General features: G+C 34.0%; 1 protein-coding gene across 1 annotated transcript; it reads left to right on the top strand.

Annotated features, from left to right (window-relative positions):
• The first annotated feature begins 283 nt into the window (after positions 1–283).
• LOC109236768 (transcription factor CYCLOIDEA-like) lies at positions 284–1,522 on the top strand. The gene has a single exon (XM_019402983.1). It carries the CDS (start codon positions 284–286, stop codon positions 1,520–1,522), a length of 1,239 nt encoding a protein of 412 aa, XP_019258528.1.
• The last annotated feature ends 1,038 nt before the right edge of the window (positions 1,523–2,560 follow it).

Raw genomic sequence — 2,560 nt, 5'->3', positions numbered from 1 at the left:
AAGACAGAGTGAGATTCGAATATAAATAGATACCTTTACTTTTCTAATTTTCCATGGTCTGCAGAATCTATATTTTTTTCCTTCCAACCACCACCACCACTATCATGTCTTCTTCATCATAGCTATAGTCAAGCCCTATCCTCCACTCCTCTCAACCTTTCCTACTTGGACATGTTCAAGATAGAAAATAAAGCAACACTTTCCATTATAAGCTGAACAATTTAACCTAATTTAGCCATTACTTTTTCTTGGTTTTTTTTTTTTTTTTGACAAAACTCTACAAATGTTTCCTTCAGGCAACAGCCAAGAACCCTTTAATCCCTACACCTCAAAAGCATTATTTGAAAAGTCTTTTACATATAATCATCATCAAAACCCTAGTTCAAGTTCAAGGCAAGAAGATCTTGCATCTTTCTTGAATTTTCCTTCTCCATTTCTTGATGATCACAATAATGAATTGCCCTTGAACCAAATATTGTCTCATCAGCATCACCATGATCAAGAGGCTGGTGATCATCACCATGTCAAAGAGAGCAATTTTACTCATAATATTTCTTGTGAGACATCAAAGGAGGAAATGTCTATTGAAGCAGCTAAAACATCATCAAAGAAGAGAAATCTAAGTGCAACGCCACCGCGAAGGAGAACTGGGAAGAAAGATAGGCATAGCAAGATTTGCACTGCTCAAGGTGTGAGAGATCGGAGAGTGAGATTGTCACTTCACATAGCGCGTAAGTTCTTCGATCTCCAAGACATGTTAGGCTTTGATAAGGCAAGTAAAACTATAGAATGGTTGTTTTCCAAATCCAATAATGCCATATCTGAGCTCTCAGAGAACATACCACAAAAGGATTATAGTGATGGTAACAAGATTATCAATAATAATACTTCAAGTAGTGAAGATCAAAAGAGTGAATCTCTTATGTCTGAATGTGAAGTACTATCAAGATGGGAGGAGAACTCAAACAATGAAGGGAAAGAGAGAGGAAAAGACATAAACATGAATGATAGATTGAGTGAAATGGTGCAAAATAATCCACATAAGAGAGAGTCAAGAAACAAAGCAAGAGCAAGGGCTAGGGAAAGAACAAAAGAGAAAATGATGATTAAAGGTCTTGACAAAAAGTGCAATAAACAATGGTATGAAACAAACCCTAATAGTAGTACTAATATTCTTGACCATTTAGGGTCATCAAGCAACAGTGGTTTTCTTGATCAAGAATACTCCAACAACAATTCTTATAATAATACAAGTGTCAATCAAGAAAAGGGTTCTCCCTTTGAAGCAAATTCTCAATCTCTAGAACATCAGTTCATTTCAAATTACTATGCAAATTCCTCAGCAGCAGTAGGAGGCTTAGATTCTGGAAACTGCTTCTTGGGTTTCCTTGGAAACTGGGAATATGCACCAATGGCATATGCAGGTAACCCTAGCTCAATTTATTTGGCAAACTCCAGTTATCAATTTCAGCCACTGGACCAAGAAAAACATTTATCCTGCAGACATCACAGACAGGAATAAATTAAACTGGGTCTTAAGTTGTACTTAGGCAACTTTTTGTTACTTTTTTACAGTGTTATATCTCCTATTTTCACCCTGTTTGATTTTTTTTTTTTTGGTTGATTTATGCAATATGGAAAAATTGTAGTACTGTTTTGACCTAATTTTTTCTGCTTGGTGTAGACAAGACAGAGAATGTGTTTATGAATAAAATTTGTTGTTTGATTATTTCACCAGTTATATATGCTCTCTCTCTTTTTTCCCTTCTTATTTTGGATGAATGAAAGGAATGTAACACCTTATACCGTAACTTTATATATATATATATATATATATATATATATAAAAGTTTCATGATATTTCTTGCTTGTTATAAAATAGTTAAATGCTGATCGACTAAATTTACTTCATGCATAAATATAATAGAAAAGCTAGCATTTTGACACAGGAGCCTCACGGGTAAGGCACTTTCTTATTTTATAACAGAGAAATCCCGTGTAACAAATGATTCAGGTTCAAAACTAGGTGAATAATGAACTCTTAATTTCAGAATAAATTCAAGTCAATATAATAAAGTGGAGAGAAAATCTCTTCCAACCCACATAAAAACAATGATGAGTAGTAGTGCTGCCCCTTTGAATCACTTCATGAATAAATGGCCTTAAAATACATTAGCCAGTCAATTAAACTTGTACCAAATTATGATTTATGGGATATTGCAGTTTTGACATGATTAGCCTTTGTTGTTCAGGTTGATTGAAAGAATAATTATTAGAATTTTGAATTCATAGACCTTCCTGGATACGGCAATTTACTTCAGGATTAAATTCATATCCATATATAATAAATTGGGGAGAAATCTCTTCCAACCCCAGATGGGAACAATGAAGAAGAATAGTGCCAACCATAAGTTTTTTGCCTCTTTTGAATCATTTCATAAATAAATGGCCTTAATTAGCCAGTCAAACTTGTACCCAGAATTGGCAAGATTATTGTCTTGTTTATCTCATTATATCTAATGCATGCGTTTGCTAGGTGTAATTGATCAATTTTCTGGTG

The sequence above is a fragment of the Nicotiana attenuata genome, unplaced genomic scaffold (genome assembly GCF_001879085.1).
Source record: "Nicotiana attenuata strain UT unplaced genomic scaffold, NIATTr2, whole genome shotgun sequence".
In the NCBI taxonomy this organism is placed as follows: Eukaryota; Viridiplantae; Streptophyta; class Magnoliopsida; order Solanales; family Solanaceae; genus Nicotiana; species Nicotiana attenuata.
The sequence above is the reverse complement of the archived record's forward strand: the minus strand, read 5'-3'. Positions and strand labels throughout refer to the sequence as shown.